General features: G+C 39.4%; 1 protein-coding gene across 1 annotated transcript; it reads right to left on the bottom strand.

The window, feature by feature from the left end:
• Positions 1-784: 784 nt before the first annotated feature.
• On the bottom strand, positions 785-15,449 carry wdr81 (WD repeat domain 81). Its single transcript, XM_055045373.1, has 12 exons — positions 15,204-15,449; positions 13,191-13,681; positions 9,018-12,535; positions 8,828-8,935; positions 8,549-8,748; positions 7,727-7,908; positions 7,320-7,485; positions 6,196-6,361; positions 4,338-5,150; positions 4,070-4,215; positions 3,720-3,902; positions 785-2,247 (listed from the first exon to the last, which is right to left on the bottom strand). The coding sequence occupies exons 2-12, from the start codon at positions 13,550-13,552 to the stop codon at positions 1,924-1,926; spliced, it is 6,168 nt and encodes a 2,055-aa protein (XP_054901348.1). The 5' UTR covers positions 13,553-13,681; positions 15,204-15,449; the 3' UTR covers positions 785-1,923.
• Between the last annotated feature and the right edge of the window lie 11,600 nt (positions 15,450-27,049).

Below are 27,049 nucleotides of genomic sequence, written 5' to 3'. Positions count from 1 at the left end.
ACTGGAAAGTTAAACTACATTTTGGACACAAACATTTATATAGATGTATACATATTCATCAGACACCTTTATTCCATAATATTTCTTTAAATTTATATAAAAAGGTGGCGATAAAAAACAAAGTTGTTTCTCTTGGCCTTGACTGTTCCTACAGTGCCTTAGAAATCTATTGAAACCTCTTGAGTTTTACATATTGTGAAGTTACAACCAGACACTGTATTGTACGGTCTTAGGGTTTTATAAGACAGATCAAGATAAAGCAGTTTATAATTGGAGGAGGAAAATAATTCATCTTTAGCAACTATCAGGAAATGGGAAGACATAAAGCAAAGGTCGTAAAGTCTGGAGCTGGCCGCTACATCGTTCACCATTTTCCAAAGTTGTTTTGTCAAATTTTCTCTTAGTAAGAGCAGGAAACAAAGGACAAAGCAGCTGAAAAGGTGGTTGGATTCAAACAATCCTAGGAGGAAAACCTGTTAGATCCTACAAAAGGCATTAAATCGGACTTGAGGTTCAACTTCCAACACAATAAGGCAGGAGGGGAAGGAGAGGGAGGGAAAGATCAACCAGATCTATAATTTAGATCTGAGCGTATTTGTGCATTACAATGACTCAAAGCTCAGACCTAAATCTGAAGTCTTTAAACTTCATTCATAAAAATTGAAGTTTAGAAACAATCAGGCTTTAGATAAAGTTAATTAAATTTGCTGCTGTAATGACAAATGATTGACCTACGAACGCTGAATACAAATGGAATCAATTTTTTTAATATATATTTATATATATATATATATAAACCTATTTTTGGGAAGTAATTCATAAACACCTATGAATTACTTTGGGTTGATCAATCATATTAAACTCCTAAAAAAACGTATAGAAGTAACTGGTTGGACGTGACAAATTTGGAAAAGCTCAGGAGGAGCAAATACTTTTGCAAGGCACTGTGTATCAGGTTTTGAAAGTCGAAAACTAAGGGGAAAAAAATGTGGTGAGTTTGGTATGCTGAGCAAAATCAGCATCTCCACACACACACACAAACACGACATAATGTCGCTACAGGGGTTAAAACATGGTCTTCATAATCCTGAAGAAATTTCAAGTAATCCATTTGCAGAATAAAAACATTCAGCTTAAAGAAAAAAAAAAATCAGAGTGAGACTCTAAAAATGCTAAAATTCAGGCCTTAATTGTGCAGTAGATTTCAAGGCTGTGTATCTAACATTTTGTCCCCCACCGCTGCCCTCCTCTGATCAGGCACGCCAACACTGTCATCACAGCGGCAGGTGTACGTTTATTATTCAGGATACACACACACACACACACACATACATACATACACACAGAGAGCTATGAAAACAGGTCTTTAAAAGAAAAAAAAATCATGGGAGTTGCAATAACAGAAATCACTTGCTCTACAAATACTGCATAGTTTTAATCAGTGCATTTGAATTGACTCGTTATCGTTGAGGAAAACGGCAGGTGAGGACGATTAATTTTTGGTTTTCTTCGGAAAAGTGTAAACTCTCCGTGAGACCTTCCTGAGCATCTGTTCCAATTTATTTATTTATTATGATTTATTCTTCAACAGCTAGCCTGGGTGAAAAAAACAACAAAAAAACAAGTGACCTAGTCAAGACAAGAGTTTGCTATTAAATAGTACACATCCACAAAGAAAGGGAGTAGATTTTGGTGTGCATGATGAATCTCGACGGCGTGGCGCACCGTCGGCTCAATAAATTCTGTGCTAGTAGGCAGGTTAGCATGATTCTGCAGATGCTAAAGAAAGCATTTTAAACCCAATCCAACTATTTCCTATGAGTTCAAATGGGGAGAGCTCAGCCTTAGACCGCCGCTCCTCTAATAAAAAGACACAGTAAATACCAGTGGAAAGAGTGCTTAGGTCAGCTACAGTCTACGGTTTTAAGCTAACAGCCTGATGGCGCCGTTGTCGGAGCCGAGCAGCAGCCTCTTGGTGGGCAGCACAGCCAGGCTGGTCAGAGTGCCGCGGAAGTTCTCCGTGCTCAGCTTTGTGCTGCTCACGGGGCTCAGGGAGATGTCGGCCATAGAGTACACCCCGATCTTGCTGGCCACCGTTCCGGTGACGATCTGTGAGCCGTACAGGTCGAAGGCGTGGATGTGGTCGGACTGCGACTTGTACTGGCGCAGCGGCTTGTTTTCCAGATCCTTCCACACACTCAGGGTGTAGTCGGTGGAGGAGCTGATCACCAGGTTTCCCTCTGCTGCCTGAAAAAGAAAAAAACGAGAAAGCAAGTGAAATAATTGGCCCACAACGGTAAAAGCTGCTCCCCAGACGTTTAAAGCTTAAAGCTCACTAAATTAAGTGGTTTGTTGAAAGGAATTTGAAAATAAAGACTTTATTTAGCTAGGTCAGTCAAAAACTTCCCTGCGAAAAACATAAACATCTGAGTAATTTCAATGTGCTTGTGAGCCATCAGTGTGTTCTTTCTAATGAGTAACCTATGTCCATATTTGCCTAAACTTGTACCTTCAAAACAAGAAATACAATCCTTGACCCAATTTGGGGTTAAATAAAGTTTGCGGTCTGTTGACAGCATATCTGCTGGGTACAACTTTCATCATCTCTGACACACTACACTGAGACGATCAAAATAAAAGAAACTTGGTCCAATATATGCTATAACAGGTTTTAGGTTGAGCTTATAAGGAGTATAACATATACAGGTCTTTTAGAGCAATTTGCACTATATATTTTTTATTTTTTTTAGAGCCAATAATCATGAAATGATTTTGGAGACAGTTAAAGAATAGAAATAATATATGAGTTAATACGTTAGAATTGACAGAGGTTGTATTTTCTTTTTACCATGACTATAATTGTACAAAACAGAGGCTGAATCACAATAAATAAATAAATAACTGTTATATTCTCATACACTAAAATCAGAAAACCACCGTATTTGATGAAATTATTGAAATATTAAATAAGGGGAGAAAAAAATACATTATGCCTTTCTATATTATATAATATTTCCTTGTTTTCTCCTGTATTAGTATATGTAAATTTGCTTTCTACTGTATGATATTGTGCTGCATTAAGTTTTAATGTTTTTTTAAACAGAGCTGTTGAAAATGAGTTTGTTCTCAAACATCTTAATTGATCAAATAAAATTTAACTCCTGCTCAAAAGAAGAAAAAAAATCACATGTACAAGAATACACAAGAAAACTAATCAAAATTTAAGACAAAATATAATACATTTTATGCCCTTAATTTTTGATTTATGCATTTAAGGCGTTTTAAGGACACACAAACATGATGTTTATTAAAATAATACTAATAAAAAAAAAACCAAATTTAATAATGAAGAAGCTGTTTTAGGCAAAATGTCACATTCACTATTTATATTTAAATATTTATCAGTGTGTGAGAATTTTTATGAATTCTATTGTGTGGAGACCATTTGTTTTACTCATGTACCTTGTAATTGCACTTTAGCAGCAAAACGTTGTTTGAATTGAAAGGAACTGAATTGAAATTCAACACAATATATGCAGTTTTCAAGCCCAGGGAAATAAAACCAGCTCGGTATCAATAATATTACAGTAAGCGTCTGTGGATTTTGCAAAGCCCTTTTATAGCCTCAGAATCTGTACTTCTCCATTGACTAGCAATAAAAAGAATAATCCAGATGAAACTGTCCTGTCAGCAATGGAAATCTACACAGGAAGGGTTACCTTCATTTGGAGAATGTCTCCTTCATGAGCTGGCCAGCCCTTCAGTATGAGGCCTGTGCGCGCGTCGAGCAGAACAATGAATCCTGAGGAGAATCCTGCCGCAACCGTGCGTCCTGAGGGGCTGACTGCCAGGTAGCGGATGAGCCCGGCGCTGACGTTGTTGTACGCCAACCGAAATTCGTGCTGCAGAGACACAGGAGAAGATTTGTCACTTTTGGCACTCGAATAACTCAGTCGTGAAGAAGCGGAAAAAAGCCCGCTCTTTCGAAAGGCACGGCGATGATTAATAGCCGCTGGGCGGTGAGCGGCTCGGGTCTCGAGAGAACGAGCTCTCCAAGTGAAATTGCTACCTGCAATCCAGGCTTTCGAGGATCAATGAAGCGGAGAACAGAATCTGCACTGCCAAACACAACGCTGCAGTGTGGCGCTGGCATTGTGGTGACGGCTGTAATTGGATTCTTCCCGTCCACGGCATCATAAAAACGGATTGACTTGCCTAAGGGAGAGAATACAAAAAAAAGGTAAATACACTGAAATAAAACAGGCAAGAAAAAAACGTGCAAACTCCCAAGAACAATTTAGTCACAAGCCAAAATGAATCACATAAAGTTTCTGCACCTGTATATTGGTCCCACACGTGGACAGTGCCATCGCAGCTGACAACTTCCTGTGAGGTCTCCAGCTGACCCACGTAGAACACGGACTTCCGATGCTCGCTGTACGTCTGCCTGGGTTCCACCTCCTGAGTCCCGTCACCATAGTTATACAGGGGCCAAAGCTTCACGGTTTTGTCTTTGCTCCCGGACAGGAAGAAGTCCTCTCCCACCAGCGGTGACAAACATTTCACGGTCCCTGAATGGCCTAAGAAGCTCTGCAGTCTGATTTGGTGAAAGTGGAAATGGGAATCTTGCTGGTTAATACCGATCTCATACTGCCAGTAGGCCAACCAGTTGCCCTGTAGAGAGCGGGTGCTACGGGGGAGCTCTTGCTTTAGGGCGCTGTCCTCCGGAGAGAGGCCCGTTATCCAGGCGGAAGAGGAGGACGCACCTGTTGAAGGAGCGGAAAACGTGGCGGCGGTGGTGATGATGGGAGTCGTGTGGCCGGTGCGGCCCCAAGAGCTGGCCAGACTGTGGTTGGCGTTGCCGTCGAATTCGTTGTCGTGGGACACTTGGATGCGGTTCCCCACCAGGTGGCTTCCAAACGTGCCCGACTCGGGGAGGGAGTCTCCCTGCACGGTGGAGCTGTGTGCGGGGGCGGGGAATGGGTTACAGCCAGCTTGCCTGCCAAGGCCAGTGGAAGACACTGGCTCCAGCCGGGAGGACGAGCTAAGGCTGGCCTCTGAGGTCCCCTGGCTCAAACTCTGAGGATAGGACTGGGCCAGTTGCCAGACGAGTTCATGATTTGGGACCAGTTTCCGAATGGCAAAGTCACCTGTTGACAGAACAATGAGTTGTACCACCAGAGAACCTATACATTTAAAGAAGGAACATTATGTATTATCCAGGCACATAGCCTGGATAATATAGGCTATGTGAATACATAAGTTGCAATCGAGTAACAATGTTCACTTCAGTTGTTATAAAATGTAGTACATGTCAAACATGGCGTCTTCGTAATTTGAATACAATTACTTTTTCTGACACTTCCTTTTCAGTGAATCATCACAGCAGTGCTTCTCATAATGCAGTTCACAACCGTACTTATGAGTGTTGGACTGAGAAGTAGTTCATATGATGAGCTCAGCGCACTCGCAATTCCACCAGGAGTTTTCTAATTGCTGCTGCTGCTAGTCTGGAGGATCTGAGAGGGGGAGTTGTGGGGGAGGGGTGCTCTGTGATGCTCCGAGGAGGAAATAAGCAGAGCTTCATGGAAGCCCCGAATGGTTGCCACGAGAAATTAAAGGATTTCTCAAACACACACTAAAGAATCAAAGCAACTCTCCAGGTATATTTTTGATGAAGAAATAACATTGGAAGAGGATATAAAGTTTAAAAAAAGTTTTACATTACATGCTGCTTTAAAGACTCATTAATCACTTGGACAGTTTTAGCTTTACTTGGTGTACAGCAGATAAAATACCCATGATTCAGCACTTTTTCTCTATCCCTAAAACAAATTAAAGAGAACTCCAACCTCTCACTTTATTATCATCATCATCTAATCAAAATGAGATTGGATGCGAGTACTTAATCACATTTTTGATTATGCATATTTAGGAAGAATGCTTTAAATCCTTAATGTTCTGTTGAAAGACAAAACGTCTACCTCTGCTAAAGAACAAGCTGCAAATTTTTTCTCCTGTATATTAAATTTTCTCAACGTCAAAATCGGCAAGTCAGACCTCCACAAAAACTAGCAATCAGTCTCAATACCCTTTCATCTCTGTACTTATACATACAACTTCAACAAATGCCCTTTTTTCTATTCTATTTTCAACTGAGAAATGTGTTTTGTCAAATGCTGAGGAAAGCGTTACCTATGAGACAGTAGAAGGGGATGTAGGAGGCATAGGCCATCTCTGGGTTAAATACGGTCTGCAGCTCCTCCAATACCCCCATCTCGTACGTTACATTTGACCCCTCAGGTGTACAAACATCCACCAGTGTTACTTCTCCCACAACTCTCCGCGGGGCATGATTTAGCTGCAGAGGTAAAAAGACGATGGTGTCAATTTAGTTTTATTTTCATGATTAAAAAAAAAAAAAAAAAAGAATAAAAGCAGATCTGAAATTCTCTTTTTCTTTCTGGTTAAACTTTTATAGTAAGCCGATACAAATGTCTGAAAACTAGACATTTTTTGGTTGTTGCAAAAGTATTCAGGCCCATTTTCACATTTTATCTCATTACAGCCATAAAATTGCATTTATTTTACTGCGATTTTATGTGGCGGAAAAAAACAAAATGATTGTGGAGAAGCAAAATGATTTGTGGTTTTCAATTTGTTTCCCACACAAAAAGACTCTGGTGCATTTATGTTCAGCTTCTCTTCTGGTTTCTAGTCCCCTACAGTTTTCTCACTGCCTGTATTAAAACCAGTATTTTCCAATGTAAGCTGCGTATATCTCTAGAGCTACTATAGTTGGCTGCTTCTCCAATTATCATTGCCTTTGTCTGACTTGTCAGTTAAATATAGACACTAATGTATTGCTAGTTTTCTGATTGGGTTATAACTAGACAGATTGACCAGCCCTTCATCACAAGTTCAAAGCTTTTAATATGATTTTATAACCCATCTATACATTTATCCACAGTGTTTATTCCAGATTAAGTTTTATCACATATCTTTTTTAGTCAACATTTGAAGCAATTGGTTCCACAGAACTTTGTTTTAGCATGAAGAGTGGTGAATACATAAGGAGACCAGATTTCCAATTGTAAAATTTTATTTCCACAAACATGCACCATGTTCTTCTGACACTACCATGATGTGATCACATCAAGTTCTGACCTAAAGCCTGAATCTTCGAGGAGTATGAAAACTTTTGCAACATACACTTACAATGGGAGTTGAGGTATAATTTGGCTTATTTAAGAGCTTCTGGAGTCTGACATTTAACTTCCATAAAACTGTTGTCACGAATGGCTGCAATGCAGCTGTACCTGGGGCTGGAGAGAATGCAGCAGAGAAAAAACAGCAAAGAAGCGACGCAAAGTGTCAGCCATGTGCTGTTGCACCATCTCCCTCCCAATGCGCAGACAGATGAGAGCCATTAGGCTCAGCGTCTTGAGGCAGACAGCAATGCGGGTTTGTACCCCGCTGGGGAACCTGCACAATACGGAAATGAAAGAATTGATCAGAGGATGACTGATATCTACATCTCATGGTTTCTGATCCTATACTGTTCAGTCCAACCACACACACCAAAAACAAAAAGTAATTAAACTTAAACAGACTCACATTTTTTTAGGAGTAAAGAAACTGTTTTTGGGACGTTTTTGCTGTTTAATGTCTGTAACTGTAATCTGAAAACTTCTTGATCCACCAATATATGTGTGCTGTGCTTTACCCCATAAGCGGTGTAGTAATCAGATCTAGAAGTGGGAGGAGCACATCCTGATTGATTTTCATGAGCATGTCCATTAGCGTGGTGTCCGAGAGAAAGACAATGATCTTCTGGGTAAGTGCTACGGCTCCGAGCAGACTTGCTTCCTTCCGCGTGTTAAGACGCTGTGAAGATGGTGGAGACACCTGGAAAACATTTCAGAAGAATAAGCCTTTTTGGGTCCTTTTTAGAATAACTTTAGCTTAAGCCTGGGCAATATTTTCTAAAAATAAAACCTCAGGTTTTTTTTTCATACCAAAACCGGTTTTCTTTTCTTACAAAGAAATTATAAATGGTAAACCTGCTTTTAATTGAATCATCCCTTCTAGGAGTTGACCTGAATTCAAACTCCAAATAAATAAGTTGTGAAAATTGTTTGTAAAACAAGAGGGCAAAAGGCCCTGGGTGACATCAAGAAATTATGGAAGTCCAAGGAGTGGGTTGGTGAAAAATTAAAAAAAAAAAATCAAGATTTTTCAAAATTTAACTTGTCATAAGCAGAAAAAGCCATTAAATCAAGAAAATTAATTTATCTCTTAGCACTAGATGTGTTTTTGTATGTTTTTGCTATTGTGCTTGTTTTATTTCTCAAAATCCAAACCAGGGTCAGGGGTTGCAAACTATCAGTAACTGGGATAATATCTACTTTATACTGTACATGCAACAAATATTCTGTTAAATAAACTAATAATATAAACGAAATATGATGTAATATTTTTGTGCTCTAAAAACAAAAATTCCAAGTTGGAATACAGTATATTATGTATATTTATAATTTAGGCTTACCAGATATCCTATGTAAGGCAAGTACTGGTAGGTAAGAACAGGTTCTCCATAGAGTTGAGCTATGTAAATGAGACAGTCTAAAACAGGGCCTGCTGTTTGATCACCAACAACAGGCTTTTTCTCATACACACTGCCCATTCCCACACTCTCCAGCAGGCTCTCCACAGATGGAGGGGAAACAAACTGGTGATTTTCAGGTCCTATAAAGAAATAGTAGTTGATGTAAAACAATGTTTGAAATAAGGCAGCAAATATGATTGATATGATCAATTCACACACCAATGTAACAGTTTGTAAGTAGTCTCAGCAAATTTCTGGCAACATATCGAGACGTCACTGTTGGTCCAAGTTTTGCCGATAGCCATCTAACTGTTTTGCAGACTGTATCTGTGAATAGCAACACAATTAAACATTACACAGCAATAAATAAATAAAAGAAGAAGTAGGAACAGGTCCATTACTGGCTCACCTAAAAGAATCTTTTGCTCTTTCTCCTCGGACTCCTCTGATGGATCTCTGTCGTCTTCCTCTTCCTCCTGATCATCTCCAATTCCTTTGTCAGTCTCATCAAGTCTCACCCCGTTGACAGTCTCTCCTTGAAGAGTTGTAAGAGTGGAACCTGAATCTGTGAGGTCAAGATTTAGGGAGGCTGTGTGACCTATCCCCTCCTTCCCATCGCTGGCTAGCTCTTCTTCTTCTAACTCGCCGATTTCCTCTCCCTCACTAGCATGTTTCAGATCCTGGCTGCTGTCTGCAGATTTCAGACTCGCTCTGTCCCGCATGGAATCATCACCCAGGGAGAGCTCACTTGTGCTGCTTTTGTCACTTAATTTCCCCACACTTAAAGATTCCTGATCTTGATCCTTGCTTGCAGAGTTCTGGTTTTGCTGCTTCCCACTACCAACACCATCTCCACTGTTGACATAAAATTCATTCTGAAAGTCCTCAGCTTCTGAAAGAAACACTTGGTCATTGAGACTGATGCCAGAGGAGTAGTCAGCTAGTCCGGTGTCTCCGACCAGCCCAACTCCTCCACTCACCCCACTGTTACTGCCCATATTGCCACAGACAGACGCAGATGATGGCCGTCCTTTGCCATCCTGGAAATCCTCTTCCTCTTCCTCTCCGAGGTTACAAATACCAGTTCTCAGTCCTTTAAAACCTTCTCCACCAGTGCCCGAGCTTTCGAAGCCAGTTAGAACTTGCAGCACATGTGGGAGTAGGCTTGAGAGGAAGGCCTGGAGACCAAGCCTCATAATCAGTTGAAGGACAAAACAGTCAGTGTAGAGATAGAAACGTCCTTTGAGACAGTGGGGGTTTTCATAAACGTTGATCAGCGGCTTTAGTAAGTACTTGTTTGCATTTCTGGGACCTAGGACTTTAGAGATGGGCTCAAAAAGGTACCAAGCAGCATAAACCGCAGTGGATTCCTCAAGCATGAGGGCTAAAATGAAGGGTAAGAGAATCTCAAGACCTTCAGCAGTGATGTTAGTCCGCAACAGTGCTTCAAGCTGCTGCCACAAATGAAAGACAATGTCTCTTCCCTGAAGGCTACACATAGTACCCATCTTGCCATGGTAGGAGAAGATAAAATCATGAAGTGCAGCAAAATAGCAAGGAAAGGGAAAGGGACTAAGGATGGAATTCAACAACTGATGAGGGCTTGGAGGAGGAAGACCATCGTAAATAGGGTCATAATTGAAAACAAGAGGCTCTGGGCAAACTGGTTCTTCACTGTGTGCTGCTTTAGCATGCTTTTCTAAGAGCAATAAGGACTCAAGAGCATGGTGCAAAGACAAAGGCACATCACGGAGATTTGTAGAGCACAGCTTAATGACAGCCTGGAAACGCTGTCTGAGTGGAGTGTCTGCTTTCAGGCCTCTAAGTTTGGCCGCATAGAATATCTCTGCCGTGAAAACACCGAGTGCCTGCACATCTCTTTGGAAGAGGTTGGTGAGAGAAGGTCTAGGTTCAGTTTTCAAACCCTCTCTTCTTGAGCCAGAAGATGTTGAAGGATGCAAAATTTCAGCATGAAGACTTTTTACCAAAAAATTATTTAACTTCTCCAGTTCTTCTAATGGTTGCAATGGGCTGAAACCTTCAGGTAGAATGATTTTGATTTCTTCTGTGTTGGTAGTAACAACATGTTCTCCATGTTTTTTGTTTATTGTGCCACCTTTTTGTAACACTGAGCTTCTTAAAGCAGGAGCTATGCCACTTGAGAAATCATTTGTAAGTGGACTCGGAGACTGAGATGCATGTGCTGTGCGCTCGCTGCTAATTTTACCTCCCCCTGAGCTGATAGTTGGCAGATTGACAGGGCAAGATATAGAGGTGGAGGAGCTAGTGGAAGCTAATGAGTCTATAGCTTCTGTACCTTGTTCAAGATCATCATCCTTATCTGCTGTGGTCCAACCAGAGGACTCGCACCCTTTGGATTCTGGTATCATTCCATCCACAGCGTCAACAACGGCGTCAACAGAAGGGATGTGTAAGGAAGGCACATTAAGAGCAGCAAGCCCAAGAATAGGAGGTTCTGCTGGGGCATATTGGGAAGCAGATAAGCGCGGTGGGTGGGGCTGGTCAAATAGCTGAACTACACCATAGGTGGTCAGATTTGTGTGGTTGTCCACAAGGTGCAGGCATACATTCTTGGCCTTGATAGCTTCTTTACCTGACAGCTTATATCCAAATGTAAGATCTATCCAGTGATGCAAATGCTGGGAGACATCTCTGCTCTCCAGAAGGTCCCGATGGACCTCAATAAACTCTTCACATGACTTGCACCAAGAAGGCACATCCAGATCGGGCATGTCTGGGTGGATTGAGCTGAAAATGGAAGGATCTGTGTAAAATTCTGGAATGCATTCATCAGGAGTCCAACTCTGCATGCGCTCCATAGTCGCTGGGTATTCATTGGGCTCCCATTGTGACCTAACATGGCTACAAAGCACTGACTTGGGAGTCTGTCTGGCTTTGTAGACATAGTAGGTAATGTCTGACAGCACATCAGATATGTGATGAGGCACATGCAGGTGCTCAGACTGTGCAGCACCTCCGACACCGAGATCTCCACCGACCCCAATTCCATTACCCGTTGCAGCTGCCAATGCCTCTTTGGTCATCTCATATGTGAAGTCCAGCTGCTTGTCCCCCTTGTTGAGCCTGAACTTTGACCTCCTGAGGTCCCGAAATTTTCCAAAAGGGACAGTGAAATCCACGACCCAAGGCAGCACTGGGTGATAGTTAGGATCCCCTTCCCGCCGTCCAGCCAACCTGTTCAACTCCATCAAGTAATGGAAGTTACTGACTCGTCCATGAACCCAATCCAGAACCAGCACCTTCAGCTCATCAAAGCAGTCTTTACACAGTCTGTTGTTCTCTTGGCGCAAACACTTAATTTCTGTTGGCAGGGCATTTTTTGGTTCTTGGCTTACACTATCATCCTTGTCTGCCTCTTCTGATCCCAGGTCCTCATAATGAGAAAGATTGACTTTGAGATGGCTGCAGAGTTGCTCATCGACTGCTATGTCCTGAAGAGACAGCTCTCCACAAGAAAGGCCTACTGAATGGCATGCCCGCATAGCTACGAGAACCTGGTAGATGATAAACAAGACTTTGGCATGACTGTTGGCAAGCTTTGCTGGGCTGAAGGACACAATGTCGTGAAGCGAATACTGAGTGTATGGTAGAATCACATACATCATTTCTGCCGTCTCCAGCAAACATTCTGCAGGCAGGACATTAGGGCAAAGATTGTCTGACTGAGACTTTGAAAAACAGGATGAGCTGGCTGGCAAAAAGATGTCTTTTTCCTTCTCTCTGGCTGGAGAGAGGGAAGGTGAACCTTTGTCTGGTGAGATAAACGTCAAATTGAAGAGCTTCTCCAGTGCGTGGCGTACTGCATCTACAGCGGTAATATGCATTTGCTCACTGGGGCCGGTATACGCTTGCACAAGTTTGTAATGAGCTTCTCGCCACAGATTTCTGAGGGAAAAGAAAAAATAGAGAAAAGGCCAGAAAGTCAATAAAAAATCCTGTCTTGCAATTGCATCTTATTCCATGAAAATATTTAATTTACAGCTTTTGTACATTTCCACAGAAAAAGTATCATTGCATATATTATTAAAACTGTCTAAGTAATCATGCCCTTGACTGTAGGAAAACATTTAAAGAACACATTTAACAAAATATATTAAATTTTGAGTTAACAAGTATACAAGTATGCTAAAAGACAATTGTACATTACTGCAGGACAGCAGCTTACACAAATGTTTAATGACAATATCATAGCTTCATTAGTGGTGCATCTTATTTACCAAGTATATATGAAAAAACAATAAAGGTTACATATTTACAGCTATAAATGTCTGGTTTCTTTCACCTCGGAAAGGGGCTAATAACATGAAATTCAACACAATCATAAATTTAGATCCCTACCATGTTATATTTTTATTAACATGTGATGTATTTACTATTTAGAAATGTATTTAAAATAAAAAAAAATACTACTGATTAAATTAAGTAGGTCACTAACGGCACTTTAAGAAGTACTAATACTAGAAAATTATCTTTGGACCACAAACCTTTCTTTAATTTAGCTTAGTTCGAACACTGAAGCAGAGATGAGTTTTTACTGTACCTGACATTATGCTGTGACACACTCTGCATGGTTTTAACATACGAGTTCTGGGAGAGCAGTTCCATTTCACGATGGCACGGATCCCTGGCCAATTTGTAGCTCAGCTTGCTTTTCCTCAGACCCTGAATGCACACTCGTGTCCAGCCAGGTGGCAGCTTTGTCTGTGAAGACCAGAGGTGTGTGGAGATTTCTGCTGCGCTGCTGCTTTCAAAGCGAGCACAGCGCAAGACTTTCTTCTCCCTGAGGCCCATCACCCAGCGCGTAGGAACCAAGGCTACGAGCTCTCCAGGACGGGGCCCCTGGCCCTGCTGTCGCAGGTCAACTCCCAAGTCTCGCTCCACTGCCTGCATCAGCCCATCCATGGTGAGTCTTTAAATGCTGGTTAGCAGTTGCACTCTCACCAGTAATGTCACCACAGTTTCTCCAACTAGTTACAGTACTGGGACCTCCATGGAGAAAGCTTTTAGAGCCGAGCCGGTCTCCTCTTACCCCTGCAGAAATGGCAGACAAAAGAGAAATACAATAAATATTGACTTTAAAGATCAGTAAAAGTATCTTAGAATTAACGTTGACAACATATAAACACTCTAAAATGCATTCTTTACTCAGGTTGTTCTTGGGAAAGCAGCATCCAAGAATATTAATCGGAAGTTGAGTGGAAGAAAAAACTGTTCATAAATTCTATAAAAATATCTAGTTATGTGAGATATCTAGGGATTAGACTACATATTTTTACACTCCTTGTGTTAGCCCAAAAAATCTTGTCAGGGTTAAGAAAAAATTGGTAGACTATCCATCAGTGGTCCAATTTCTTCTTTTTAGATTAAGGTAACTTTTGTATTTGACTTGAAAATCAACCCCCACCTACTGGTGTTGCATACATTGTTCATACACATACTTCCAGCTGGTGAGAAGAATTGCAGAGATTCATTTTTCAGCAGGACTTGGCACCTGTCCAGATTGAAAAAGGAACCAATGTCTTCTTTGAATGAGAACTGCATCACTGTGTTTGACTGAACAGAAAGGTTTCCTATTCTTATTGTCCGACTTCAAATCAATGTGATATCAAATGTCAAGAGGAAGATGACGACACCAGACTCAATAAAATAAATGACCTGAAGGTCACTATTAAAGCAACCTGGGCTTTTCTTACTACCTTAGGAGAGACATCAGCTGATGGTTTCAATGCCATGCTACACTGATGTAATCATTTATCCAAAAAAGGATCCCCAACCAAAAATTGAGTTCATTACATACTTACATACTACATACATTACATACATCAAACGTAACTGAAATAAATTTGAAGTGAATCACTCCGTTCAATGAATCTAATGCATCTTCACTTTTAGCATGAAACTGCTGATGTTGGTGATATTTTAGCCTATTGCCATGCATCTGCATTAAGGTCTTTGCACTTAGCCGTGGAGAGAAAGGGTCAAGCTTTGCAAATGTGGGGCAAGATGCTTTCAGTTTCTCAGAGATAAGCAACATTAAAACACGATCTGATGCCAATAAAAGAGACGAATAAAACTGAAAGTCCAAGGCCTTGCCTTGCATGACTGCAGTAGCTTCTGATTAGCAGAACCATCTATGGGTTTAAATAACTGCCTCAAAGTTTGTCTGGAACAACCTGAAGGTTTTACTCACTCCATCTGACCCACTGAACATCTCTGCATACTTCAAGTAACATTTACGCGTTGACCACAAGACTACACCCACCAAAAATGACCAATAGTGCCAACTGGATATATTTCTCAATGATTGTAGAGTAAACGTTGAAATAAACAACCTACAGCGAGCTGAAAGGTTAGATAAGTCTTGAGAAGAATTTTAGGGAAGTAAAGCTAGCTAACACGTAGCTAGACAAAGAGGCTAACGGTACATCAAAATGAGCAATAAGACAACATTATTAAGTCAGTTGCGAACAATACAGACGAAGCACTTTAAATGTTAACCCCGCTGTAATTACAGACGCCAGTAAGTGCGCGTCCTCCTTGACGCCTAGCTCACCTCTCACCACTTGTAGCAGTTGACAGCTAGTTGGTGTCGAGCTAACGATGTGTCCCCGCTTCTTGCATGACGGCTCTCTGCCGCGCTACGAGCCCCAGACACGCTGCGAGGGGAGTTGCGTTTGCTTCATTTCCCAGCGTTTTTTTTTTTTTCCAGACGCGAGTACGGGGCAAACAGACAGACCAGGGCAAGAGTCAGTCAGCCGACGGTATTTTGTCGCGAGCCAGTCGGAGCCATATTTCAGAAACGGCGCCTCACGTGACACGGCACAGCACGTCTCATGTGACTCCGGCTGCTGCCCTTCAGCAGGCGGGACAACAGGAAGCTGTTCATGCCTGTCTAATGAACAGCTTCCTGTTGTTCATTAGACAGGCATTAGACTTCTGTTTAACAACTTCTGTTGTTAAACAGAAGTCAGAAAGTAAAGAAAAACAGATCAGAGGTTCTGAAAAGTCCAGAGAGAAAAGATGGCGGACGAGTTTCTGGAGGTGAGATCTGACCGACCGGACCTTTTCCCAGTGTAATGCTGTCTTTTCGTTGTTGGCTTGTTTCTGTGCGTATAATCTAATTTGATTTTTTATTTTTTGTTTCTTTCACTTATGTGGATGCAGTCACTGCTGGCACTTTTTCCAAGTCGGGAAGGTTTTTGATATCGACGCCATATTTGTCGATATCAAAATAATAGATATTCTGTATATATATATATATATATATATATATATATATATATATATATATATATATATAGTATATACAAAATATATAGCCCATTTTGTTAGTAATAAATAAATATGCAAACATATAAACCAATAAATAAGTCCAGATAATAATAATAGTCATGAATGCATTAGTGATTATTAGCTGTTTGGAAATATAAGCCATAGTGACAAAATAGCACCGGTGGATTTTCTTATTTATTTTTTTATTTACTTATTACCTGCAATTAGATAGTGACAAATTAACATTAGTTTATTACCCTCATAGGTCAGTTTATACTCACCTGATTTAAGTTCTCCAGGTTTTGACTGTATCGCTATACGGCTGTAGTTCTTACGTTAAACACTGGAGGGCGCTGCAGGTAAAACCCGCCTGCATTCAACAAGTTCATCTCACGAGATCTGCTGTATGAGGTTATTAGGTAACAAACCTATGTCACTACATTTTATGAATAACATAAATTTCATCAGGACTGTGGACACTTTAAAGTCTATTTTGAATTGGATTTGTATTTATTTATTTATTTTTGAATCTTGAACAGAGTGGGAAAATATACAAGAAACCCCCAAAAATTATTCAGACTCCATTAGGAGGTTAAGAATGTCGAACATCACCTGGTCTTTATTCTTGGAAATGTAATGATGTAATGTTTTTTTTCTGTGCAGTCAACAATCTATCAGGTTTTACGGTCATTCTAACTGTAATTTTTGTCTTATACTTCCATTTAGTACTTTCTGTAAAAAAAAAAAAAAAAGAAAAAAGTGAAATAAAGAAAAATAAACAAAAAGGAAGAAAGAAAGAAACAAACAATGTGTGAATGAATGCAAACTTTACACTTTAATTACTGTACTTTATTTATTTGTGTTCATTCATATAGAAGTCACTGGCTTAATCTTAGTTATTCTCTAATTAAATGTGATTGAATTTCATCTTTTGTTTTTCAAATAAAAGATGATTGTGATTTCTGTTAACTTTTATTTCTTTTACGTACAATAATTTTTTGAAGTCCTGGTTCTGATAAATATCTCTGGTCTGAATTAAATCCAAACAGGATTTAAAATCTTCTTGAAATAATGGTGCCCTGGATTAATTAAATAAATAAATAAGCACTATGCTTCTTAAACTCTATGTTTAAAAAAACATAGCGTGTTTTCTGAAAGATTATACCCGTCTGGAATGCTGTGTCAGTTTTGTCCACAGGTGGCAGTGTAATCTCACACACAAACTTTTGTTCACGTTTCAAAGTGAAGTTTCCTGTCTTCACAAAATGTTCATATCAGTTTAATATTGACTTCAAAAATAATAACTCTCACATATAGACTTTTATTTTAGCGAACTCTAAATTTAGTTAAAACCCTTGTAAAGATGTACTAAAGATCTTAAATACCTTTTTTTTATGGAAGTAAACGAATGAGATTATAGAATCAATTTTGGATATTATGTTGATATTCAGCCCCGTTGACAGACTGGCAACTTTTGCAGGGTAAACACTGAATAGATCACCATGAAGTCATTTAGTCTTTGGATATCTTTGATGTTCACACTGACTAATGTTTTCAAACTTTATTTTTGTTGATTGTGATGACCATCCACTGCCAGCTTATGAAAATGTGATATTTAAGATTAAAACATTATATCAGAACAACAAATGCATGTATGTGTCATTTATTTAACCAGGAAAGAAAATAAACTTGTTGAGATAAAGAAAAAAAACCTCTTTTCCAAGAATGACCTGGCTAAGACAGCGGCATGAAACACAACAAATCAACAACCAAACAAAGAAAAATCACATAATTACTCAACAGGGCAGAGACAGAACCCAAGTGATGGGATCTCATGGTCCAGTTTTCCTAAAGGTAGACAAGATCATTTCAAATCATTCTGCAAATGGTTTCGGGTGGAAAATTGTAAAGCCTTTTTTTCTTTTACCAAGTTCAGTTCTGCAAAAGCAGACCACATTTCTGTATTTAAATAAATATTAAAAAACATTTTTAAAGCAGAAACGTGGGCTGAATGGAGATGATGCATTTTACCATCAAAACACTTACATGGAGACATCAGTGTTGTCATGACAGTTCAGGGGTTAAAGGCTATTACTTAAAAAAAAAAAAAAACATTAAATTTGGTAGACAAACTGAACATGAATGAACTTGGAAGAAGTCTATCAGCATCCCACATGTTGGTAGCATTTTGTTGCTATCACTTCAAACAAATTCTCCAAATCTAACAGATTGCACGGACATCTACAGTCTTTAAATGCAAAGGCCACGGGAAAATTGATGTTTTCTTCTTTTGAAGCCGTCTTCAAGCTTATTGGAATTAATGTGATGTTGAAAAATCAAATCAAATCCCATCTTCACAGTAAGGTTTCCAGCAGACACCTGTAGGGTTGGCATAAATACAACTTCAGACCATAAAAGGTAAGGTAAGGTCATTTTATTTATATAGCACATTTTCAGCAACAAGGCCATTCAAAGTGCTTTACATGAACTAGAAGGAAATACAACAAAACAACAAACCAAAGGAAAGAGCAAAAGAAGAAAAAAGAAAACAAAAAAGTCTAACCCCACGTTTAAGAAGATGTAATCTGTGTTGATCTAAGGTAATAAGCAGTTTCTCTAGATACAGTAATCAGAATTTCTCTAGATTATAAAGCAGAACAATAAGATTTTGTAAGATTTTCATCAAAACTAGACATTTTTTTGTAAAAACATAAATTGCTTCTCTTTTGCAACCTCCTTCTTTATTTTATATTCCTACTAGAGAACCATTTTGACAGTAGTTCGTACAGTCTCACTGTGTGTCTGCAAAGAATATAATGCTCACAAGTCAAACTCAAGGCCCGGGGGCCAAATTTGGACCGCCGTAGCTTTTTATGTGGACCTCTATACTCCAAATGACATCAATAACTCCTTCCAGTTTTTCACAAATCTGCAAATTTTCCATAAAAAAATCACACATAAATCAACAGGTCCCCACTTTTTTCTTTTTTTCTCATTTTACTGAATTATTTTTCTCAAAATTGGCCAAAACCACTGGGTTTAAGCCTCACCCTCACTTGATGTCAAGTCACAGTCTCATTTAGAAAAATCACATTTTCCATCAAACATCACCGCAAATATCGTAGAAATTCCTTCCGACTATTTTATAAATTAGCACCACAAAATCTGTGATTTTGAATGCGGAAAACCCCACAAAAACAATCGTAAAATCCTGGATGCACTGACCAGCGTGACAAGATCTTCAATGGTACACTTATTAAGTTTTGAAACAGCTATTTATGATATTTAGCAATGGTTATCAATACATTCTGGCACAACTGGCCCTTTTAAGAACATTCAGATTTTTGATACGGCCCAAAATGAAAATTAATTTGACACCATGATATAAAGGGGTGGATAATACATATTTTAATATTTTATCAAAAGCAAAAAAAAAAAAAAAAGGATGTAAAGCCGCTTAGAAGCCAGTACAATATTCTAGTTGCTACTGACTCATGGAAAATCTATTTTTAAGGTGGGGAAGGGAAAGTTCACCTGAAACTGTGTCTCAGTGCAATTATATCAGTTGTGTTTGGATGTAAAGTGTGCTTTACAAGATGAGTGAATGACAGTGGGGATTTTTTTGTTTTTGTTTGTTTTTTTCAAACCAAAAAAACCAAGCAAAAGGTAGAAATAAAGCAAATTCTACCCAATTTCATACAGCAAACCGTCCAAAATGAAACGGCCGGCTGCTGCTTCACATTTCATCTGGCTTGGACGTGGCGTTTATGCACAACCGCAATGGGTTTGAAACCCTGAATTACAGGCGCACAAATTAAAAGCTCCCCTCGTCCAAGCATACCACCAATGCAAAATAATTACTGTCAACAGTTTTACAGGCAAAGATACAGCCAGAGAACATGACATTCTTTGGCCTGGTATATCATGTTCCTCTTTTCTTTACTTTTTTTTGCTCTGCTGCTGGTGAAGTAAAACTAAACAAAAAGAAAATGTCATGTTAAAAGTATATGCAAACGCGCACTTTTCCCCGGCGCTCGTCAAATTCTGCTCATGTGTCTCCTGAATCAATCTCCACTGATTCCCTTTGGCTTCTACGAATCCTGAATTTGAAAGCTGCGTAAATGATAAAAAATATATTTAACTATCATAATAGTGGAAGTGCTTCATTTTGAGCAAAAATGACTTGCGTGTGTCGTCTTTAAATAAGATCCAGAGCAACAAAATTCTTTATTTGCATTGGTGCTTGTGGGAAAAGAGTAATTGGGGCCTGCCTAGCAATGCATAAGGAGAGCAGTGACTGACTTGTAAAGCAAGTCAGTAACTGCCTCCATGCATTGCAATAAAAAAGTAAAAAGCGAAAAACCATCAAAAATTCTTGTCAGTTAGAAACTGTTCAAACTAGAGTGTAATCAACGATTCGTTAGAGTGTCGGAAGCAGTGCCATTCTGACCCCAAATAAATTTTGAAATCGCCGTCACGACCACAAATATCGCCCTATCGGTATGAAACTCGGTCATGACATAGATACGCATCCCTGCTGCGGTAAAATGTTTCCAAAATTTTTCTAGGGCTTACGGTTTTCTGTCTAGGGGCTTCAGAGCGAAGTGATGCGACAGGATTTCGACTCGCTCAGCCAGGTTCACTTCCATGTATTTCTGAAAAATGTCAGACCTCAGCGCACACCATTTTTATCTCATCGCTGTTATTAATGTGAGTGATGTACAGATATGAATAGCGGGACTATCGGAGATGAAAGATAGCACTCTCATACGCTTCAAACGGTTTTCCGATATGTATCACGGTTTCCGAATGGGAAGCAGTTGTTCGGACCGCTTTTTTCAGTGAAAACTGACTGGGTGTGTCACAAAGATAGAATTCTTTCTGTCTCACACACATGACAGTTGCAGAGGATTAATTACCATAGCAACGAAGCACAGCAGGGCCGAGCAGCTGATTAGAACTACAAAAACGCATCACTGTAGTTTTTACTGTGGCAGAGCTCTGAGGAAGGAGCTGGCCTTTAGAACTACTTGTGTTTTGGGCATTTTATAACTCATTTTAACCAACCTTTGCTACACATGGGATTAGTGATTAATTAAGATTAATTAAGTTTAATTAATCTTAATGAAATTAAGCTTAATGAAAATTTCAAAATAAAAGCCTTGACAATTTTTATATCAATTGCTGTTTGGAGCATTTTAGAACTGATTTAACACAATCACTGTTACTCATGTGAATAGATTGGACATTTAAACGAGGCTTACTGAAATTTTCAAAATAAAAGCCTTAAGATTCCTTTCTGGCTCATGCCTATTTTAGTGAAAATGGCTGCCTCAAACTGATAGAATTCTGTCTCCCCCTGTCTGACTCACAGCTGGCAGAGGATCCATTACCATAGCAAGGGAGCACAGCAGGGCCGGTGGTTTGGACTACAAAAACGCATCACTGTAGTTTTTACTATGGCAGAGCTCTGAGGAAGGAGCTGGCCTGTAGAACTACTTGTGTTTTGGGCATTTTATAACTGATTTTATCCAACCATTGTTACACACAGGATTAGTGTAGCAATTTTAAATTAAGCTGCACAGCACTGGAGAGGAAACAACTGACACGGGTGGTGAGAACAGCACAAGGCATTGTGGGATGCCCCCTCCCGGACCTGGACTCTATTTACATAGGCCGGGTCAAGAAGAGAGCTGGATCCATAGCCATGGATTCCAGCCACCCGGGCCACAGTCTGTTTGTGCCGCTGCCATCAGGCAAGCGGTTCAGGAATATACGGACTACAACAAACAGACTGAGAAACAGTTTCTTCCCCACAGCCGTCAGAGCCATTACTCCCTGCCGCCCCCTCCCACACATATCATAACCTCACATACACCCCCACCCCCACACAGCCATATTGTTCTGCACTTGCACTGTCACATCATCTGCACTTTACCATAATTGGACCTGCTGCTTCTTCTTTGGTGTGGTTGAGTGCCTTTAGTTAATTTTAGTTGTATATATTATTATTATTGTGTATTTGTTTATTTAATATTGTATTTTTTGACTTTGCACGGGAGTTGCAATAGAAATTTCGTTGAATCCTGTTCAATGACAATAAATGCTATTCTATTCTATTCTATTCTATTCTATGAAAATTTCAAAATAAAAGCCCTGAGATTCTTTTATATCACGTAATAGCTCTCTTGGGCATTATGTGACTTTTTTATATACACCACTGCAAAACTTTGGATTATTTTGGACATTTAAAATGAAGCTTAATGAAAATTTCAAAATAAAAGTCTTAAGATTCCTTTCTGACTCATGCCTATTTTAGTGAAAATGGCTGCCTCAAACTGATAGAATTATGTCACCCCCTGTCTGACTCAGCTGACAGAGGATCCATTACCATAGCAACGGAACACAGCAGGGCCAGTGGTTAGGACTACAAAAACGCATCACTGTAGTTCTAACTATGGCAGAACTCAGAGAAAAAAGCTGGACTTTAGAACTGCTTGTGTTTTGGGCCTTTTATAACTATTTTTAACCAACCATTGTTACACATGGAATTAGTGTGGAAATTTTAAATTAAGCTTTAAACAAATTTCAAAATAAAAGCCTTGGCAATTTTTATATTAAGTGCTTTTTTGACCATTATATGTCTGATTTAACCAAATCACTGTTGTACATGGGATTACATTGACCATTTAAAATTAAGCATTCTGAAAATTTCAAAATAAAAGCCTTAAGATTCGTCTGTGGCTAATGCAGCGCCGCGGGCGCTGCAATGATATTAGCTTGCATTATCTTTTCCTCTCAAGTTAGGGCACTGTCTTGCGCAGCAAGGTAGAGCATTAGCATTAGCCTTTTACCTTGCATGAGGTATTCGCTATTTCCCTTACTTGATGCAGTAAGTCATGCTTGTGACTCTCCACATGGTATTGATGACATTGCAGCTTTCTTTAGCATGGATGCTAATGTTTAGCATCAGAACGCTGGGTCCAAACTGACGGGCACACTTTGGCAGGCCCCGGTTAAATTTCTTCAGGAATTTTCTAGTGTTACAACTGTTGTGTTGTAAACAGATTTTACAGCAATTCAAACTGTGCTTTTTATTGTGTCTTATTTTGTTTATGAAGTTCTCAAGACAAGCAGCAGAGGTTATAGTAAATTGACAAATTATTATCATTTGTCATCTATATAAAATTTTGTTTTAGAATGCCTGGAAAGTAAGCATGAAGCTTATTAAGTCCCTAGCATTTTAAGCAACATTAAGTCTGATGAACACAATGCATCAGAAATGTCACTCCTCTATTATCACAAACAATCTTTGGGTTTGTGGAAAAAGGAGGTGAAAGCTGGAAAAGGAAAGAAAAAAACTGAACTTCTACAGCTAAAATAACTCCACAGTCACAGATAAGTATCTTGAAAAACATGTTTTCCCCCCATTTTCATTGCATCTTATGACAAGGATTGGAATCTATTCAACAACCATCTACTCCCACTTAGTCTTCCACAGAGGAGGTCTGTGGAAGACTGGCGCGGTATGCTCCTAGTAGGCCACAATCCTATTGCAGGACAAGAACTATCCATGTACATATTGACTCCTAATTAATGCTCATTTTGGTCTGTGGGAGCCAGTCAGAGAAGAGAACCCATACACGTATAAAGAGAATATGCAAAGACCTTGCAGAAAGTCCCCAGGGGTGGGCGAAGGAGCTTTATGCTGCAAGGCAACAGTCCTATTGAATGCACCGACATGAAGGTCAACGCATAGTTTGTTACAAAATACCTATCCTTTATTTTTATCCCTTTATTAATTCTGACATATTCAAAACATCAAAATATAACAAACTAACTACTATATATCAATGCACAAGCATGCGTTAATACTCATGATTATCAGGAGTATATCAGGAATGTGGTTGGGGAGGATATTAAAAGATAACTATTGCACATCTGTCTGCAGATGTACAATTATACAACTCTACATCTCTTAAAAGCAGAAGAAGAGACTCCCCCACAACCAAGAGGTTTTTGGATAGTAGTCAGCAATAACACAATTGTCTTTTCCAGCAGCCATTGTACGATATTAAAACCAGATGACCGATGGGCTGGTACCAGGTGATGGGCTGGTACCAGGTGATGGGCTGATACCAGGTGATGGGCTGGTACCAGGTGATGGGCTGGTACCAGGTGATGGGCTGATACCAGGTGATGGGCTGGTATGTTGCTGGAGTTGCTAGGTAACAACATACTGCCCATCAAATGTGACTTAATCAGTAGGTTTTTGAAAGAAAATGTTCAAACACCAAAAAACATCAACGTATTGCCTAAAAATCTCTGCATGTTTATTTTAAGTGCTTCGACTGTTTTTAGAAGCAGTTGAGACGTAAATGGAAGTAGAAAAACAAAAATGTGAATATCGCATAATATGTCCCCTTAAATTCCTTTCATTTCAGAAATTTCTCTTATTCTCATTCCTCTTTGGTTGGAGAGTCAGTATTTTTCCATTTCTATGTAGTTGCTTTTTTACTGGCTGAACACGTTGTTCTGGTCAAATATTTTTCTTCCTAGTTCATAATAGATTTAGTTCTTCCCAGATATATACAGACAAAACCGTATTAAATTTCATAACCAGTAATTAAGTAAATAATTCCAACCAACTCCTGCCAGTCAGGCTGAGAACATGACCGTCTCAAAATACATTTCCATGCTATTGTTTCATTTGAAGAGTGATAAAGAACCAACTAATGTTTTTAAATGTAAATTCCCTCCATTTCCATAAGTTTGAGGTGTTCATCAGAATCCTGAATATGCTAAACCATTTATCTTTTGTAAGAAAGATATTTTCTGCTTCTTTTCATTTTTATTTAAAGTAGAGTAGAAATGCCATTAGATTCTTTCAAGGAAGAATATAATATCACAATCAATCTTCTGTTAATTTTAGATTTATAGGAATCAACCATAATATTAACCAAATATGTATTACAGTCTCCTGGGTTTGATTAATGTCCTTACATGAAAAAAGCTTGTATTTCCAAGAGATTTTCTTCTACTTTTTTAAGTAATTTTCTAGTGCCTGAAAACTGAAAGGCCTCTTGTTAATTTATTTATTTTTCTTCCGTCAACCGTGCCGCTGCGAGCCCACCCACAAAAGTGGTATCAAATCGTGCGGCTCGGCGCCGGGAGGGGTGCTATTACTTTTGGTGGGATTCGGAGTTACGATAAAAAAGTAAAAAGCGAAAAACCATCAAAAATTCTTGTCAGTTAGAAACTGTTCAAACTAGAGTGTAATCAACGATTCGTTAGAGTGTGGGAAGCAGTGCCATTCTGACCCCAAATAAATTTTGAAATCGCCGTCACGCCCACAAATATCGCCCTATCGGTATGAAACTCGGTCATGAAATAGATACGCATGCCTGCTCCGGTAAAAGGTTTTCGAAATTTTTCTAGGGCTTACGGCTTTCTGTCTAGGGGCTTCAAAGCGAAGTGATGCGACAGGATTTTCACTCGCTCAGCCAGGATCACTTCCATGTATTTCTGAAAAATGTCAGACCTCAGCGCACACCATTTTTATCTCATCGCTGTTATTAATGTGAGTGATGTACAGATATGAATCGCGGGACTATAGGAGACGAAAGATAGCCCTCTCATACGCTTCAAACGGTTTTCCGATATGTATCACGGTTTCCGAATGGGAAGCAGTTGTTTGGGCTGCTTTTTTCAGTGAAAACTGACTGGGTGTCTCACAAAGATAGAATTCTTTCTGTCTCACACACGACAGTTGCAGAGGATTAATTACCATAGCAACGAAGCACAGCAGGGCCGAGCAGCTAATTAGAACTACAAAAACGCATCACTGTAGTTTTTACTATGGCAGAGCTCTGAGGAAGGAGCTGGCCTTTAGAACTACTTGTGTTTTGGGCATTTTATAACTCATTTTAACCAACCATTGTTACACATGAAATTAGTTTGGCAATTTTAAATTAAGCTTTAAACAAATTTCAAAATAAAAGCCTTGACAATTTTTATATTAAGTAAGTGCTTTTTTGACCATTATATGTCTGATTTAACCAAATTACTGTTGTACATGGGATTACATTGACCATTTAAAATTAAGCATTCTGAAAATTTCAAAATAAAAGCCTTAAGATTCGTCTGTGGCCAATGCAGCGCCGCGGGCGCTGCAATGATACTAGCTTGCATTATCTTTTCTTCTCAAGTTAGGGCACTGTCTTGCGGAGCAAGGTAGAGCATTAGCATTAGCCTTTTACCTTGCATGAGGTATTCGCTATTTCCCTTACTTAATGCAGTAAGACATGCTTGTGACTCTCCACATGGTATTGATGACATTGCAGCTTTCTTTAGCATGGATGCTAATGTTTAGCATCAGAACGCTGGGTCCAAACCGACGGGCACACTTTGGCAGGCCCCGGTTAAATTTCTTCAGGAATTTTCTAGTTGGCATTGTTGTCTTTTACTGAGGTTTTATTGTACATTTCCTAATAGCCAATGTCAGACAGAGCTGCTGTAAACATAGGCAATATGCCCAAATTTATGGTGTCTTTGTAACATTTTTATCTTATCACTGCAGAACATATTACTCAATTTAACATGCTGGTTTTCTAAAAAATCTAATTATAAAAAAGGTAGCTTTGCAGTGTAAAGAAGTGGAGGCAACAACGGGACTCAAATCTCCTGGACAGCTTTAAAGCGCAGCAGCTAAGTGTGACTACGAGTTTGTTTCTGTCGACAGGCTGACAGTCGTTTTTAACTTGGATGAACTAATGTAAAATGACGTCTACCTTTTATTAAACTTGTTTTCATGCACATGTTAAATACTCTATGACAAAATGAAAGTAAATTGATCTTTTCAGAAAAAGAACACTTTTCCTGAGAACATGTTACTCTGGTATCGTTTTGGTGAAGTCTCTTCCTAAGAATCCTCCCATTCTCTCAATTAATGTGATGATGACGACCACATGAGTTCACAGCTATTGATGGATTGATGATATTATACCGTAAAGTGACAGAGATGACCTCCCATGTGAAGTCATGAAGTGACCTTTTCATGTTGTGCGCAATCTACTACATTACAAATTCCTGACAGGGATCCAGAAACAAGATGATACTGCAGCAATA

This window comes from Poeciliopsis prolifica, unplaced genomic scaffold (assembly GCF_027474105.1).
Source record: "Poeciliopsis prolifica strain line A6 unplaced genomic scaffold, Auburn_PproV2 SCAFFOLD022, whole genome shotgun sequence".
NCBI lineage: Eukaryota > Metazoa > Chordata > Actinopteri > Cyprinodontiformes > Poeciliidae > Poeciliopsis > Poeciliopsis prolifica.
This window is presented reverse-complemented; position numbering and strand designations above follow the sequence as displayed.